This window comes from Mus musculus, chromosome 4 (assembly GCF_000001635.26).
Source record: "Mus musculus strain C57BL/6J chromosome 4, GRCm38.p6 C57BL/6J".
Taxonomy (NCBI): Eukaryota; Metazoa; Chordata; class Mammalia; order Rodentia; family Muridae; genus Mus; species Mus musculus.
In genome coordinates, this window is record NC_000070.6 from 156,234,625 (window position 1) to 156,236,605 (window position 1,981).

A 1,981-nucleotide genomic window follows, 5' to 3' on the forward strand; every position below is an offset into this window, starting at 1 on the left:
CTCCCGCCCTCCCGCCCGCCTTCCCACTCACGCCGGCGGTTGGGGCGGCGGTGGCGCCTCAGGCCCGGGCCCCGGGCTGCTGTGCTCGGGACTTTGCGTCCTGCCCGCCGGCCGCTCGCCACGGGGCTGCATAACTCCAGCCGCCAAAGCCGCGACCCTGATGGACGGATTGGGACGCGGGTGCCCGCCCGGCCGCTCGCTCCACTCGGGCGCTCGCCCGTCGCCGCAGACCCTGTTTCTCGGCGCCGCCCGCCCTGCCGCACGCAAGGTTGCAGGAGCCGCTGCCACCCGCGTGCGTCCCCGCTCTCCTCCCAGGAGCGCCTTCCTTCGTGTGGCGCCTAGGTTAGCTTCACATCCCAGCGCCCCGGTTCTCACCTGCTAGAGCTTGCTGTGACTGACAAAGCTCCATAGCACGGGGGTAGAGCGGGACACTTGCAAGTGTGTGTCCCCCCCCTTACCCTCAGGCCTCCTGTGCACAAGCGCGTGCAAAGGTTCAGCGCCCCTATACATGCATATTTGAGCATGAGGCGGACGGGGGCTGCTAGCGTCTGAGAGGTGCAATTATCTATTGACATGGACGCAGCATTCTTGTCACACCCAGGCTCGCCAAGGAATTGGGTGTCCTTTGACTTAAAAAAAAAATATATATATATGTTTATATATATATATTATATATATATATACCCGTACACATAATATATATATATATATATATACATACACACATATATATATATATATTTTTTTTTTATGTGTACGGGTGTTTTGCCTACTTGTGTACTATATAAATTACGTGTGTGCAGTGCCTACGGAAACCAGAAGAGAGCATCAGACCTCCTGGGACAACATTGGTGATCCACTTCGTAGACCCTGGGAATTGGACCCCAGTCCTCTGGAAGAGCAGCTTAGTGCTTTTAAGTCCCGGCCATCTCTATGCAGCCCTTGCTTGCTCGGTCGGTCGGTCTGCTGCCTGCCTACAATTTATCATCTATCAATCCATCCATCTATCCCTTTATCTGCTTTTTTCCTGGAATTTGCTCTGTATGGACTGATCTCAGAGACAGCACAGAGCGAGCTCGCTTGTCTCTGAGCGCGGAGATAAAAGGCGTGCGGTCGGGACAGCCCTTTACTTTTTAAAAAAAAAAAAGATATTTTTCCCCCTCCACCCTCCGGGCGTGGTAGGCAGGCTGTTCAGATTTCCAGCCTTGTTTCCCGGGTGCGAGCGGTCGTTCCAGGCGGGGCTTTGAGCTGTGAGAGCCTGAGCCGAGCTCGCCGCCCTCCCGCCCGGGGACCGCGGCCGCGGCGGCTCGAGAACCCGAAAGCCAGCAGCAGGGGTGGCATGGGCGGGGCTCGCGGGAGGAAGTCGGAGGGCGCAAGGCATTCTGGGCCCGGAAGTGCGGCGCACGCGGCTGGGCGCGCCATGGCTGCGTCTCGCGCTCCCCGCAGGTGAGTGGCCTGGGCGGGCGCGCGGACCCGGGCGGGCGCCTGGTCGCGGGGTCCGTTCCGATCCTGACGCGGTGTCACTGGCAGGCGCCTGGAGGACCTCAGTGTGGACGAGTTCCTGGCTTCCGGCTTCGAGTCCGGATCCGAGTCGGAGCTGGAGGGCGCCGCGGAGGCGGCGGCGGAGGAGCGCAGGGCGCGAGGAGCCGCGTGGAACCGGGAGCGGCGGGGCGCGCGCACCTCCCCGGGCCCCGCAGGACGGTACGCGGGGCTCCAGAAAGTCTTTTTGCAAAACGGGCAGCTGTCGTGGGCTGGAGCAGCGGGTTGAGCTTAAGGAACACACGACGGGGGCCTCGGGGTCCGAGCGATGGGAAGGGTTGCAAGGTTGGAAATGGAGGAGAGCTTGGAGGGGGAAGCGCACGCGTGGTTGGGAGGGGGAAGCGCACGCGTGGTTGGGAGGGGGAAGCGCACGCGTGGCTTGGAGGGGGAAGTGCACGCGTGGTTTGGAGGGGGAAGTGCACGCGTGGTTGGGAGGGGGAAG

At 61.4% G+C, this 1,981-nt stretch overlaps 2 protein-coding genes across 5 annotated transcripts in view; one reads left to right on the top strand and one right to left on the bottom strand.

Annotated features, from left to right (window-relative positions):
- Positions 1 to 233, bottom strand: part of Klhl17 (kelch-like 17) — a 5,814-nt gene extending 5,581 nt beyond the window's left edge. Inside the window, exon 1 of the mRNA NM_198305.2 lies at positions 32 to 233. Within this exon, the coding sequence (NP_938047.1) occupies positions 32 to 132 (101 nt within the window). The 5' untranslated portion in view covers positions 133 to 233. The remainder of the gene's footprint in view (positions 1 to 31) is intronic.
- Positions 31 to 1,981, top strand: part of Noc2l (NOC2 like nucleolar associated transcriptional repressor) — a 12,962-nt gene continuing 11,011 nt past the window's right edge. For 2 of the 4 annotated variants that reach the window (NR_161236.1, NM_001369270.1), the window contains exons 1-2: positions 1,391 to 1,446; positions 1,531 to 1,701. Coding sequence is in view for 2 of the 4 variants with exons in the window: in XM_030253688.1 (XP_030109548.1) it covers positions 1,340 to 1,446; positions 1,531 to 1,701 (278 nt within the window). In the remaining 2 variants the exon portion in view is untranslated. Of the gene's footprint in view, positions 343 to 803; positions 1,447 to 1,530; positions 1,702 to 1,981 lie in introns of those variants that run through there. The other 2 variants (XM_030253688.1, NM_021303.2) reach the window with 2 other exon arrangements.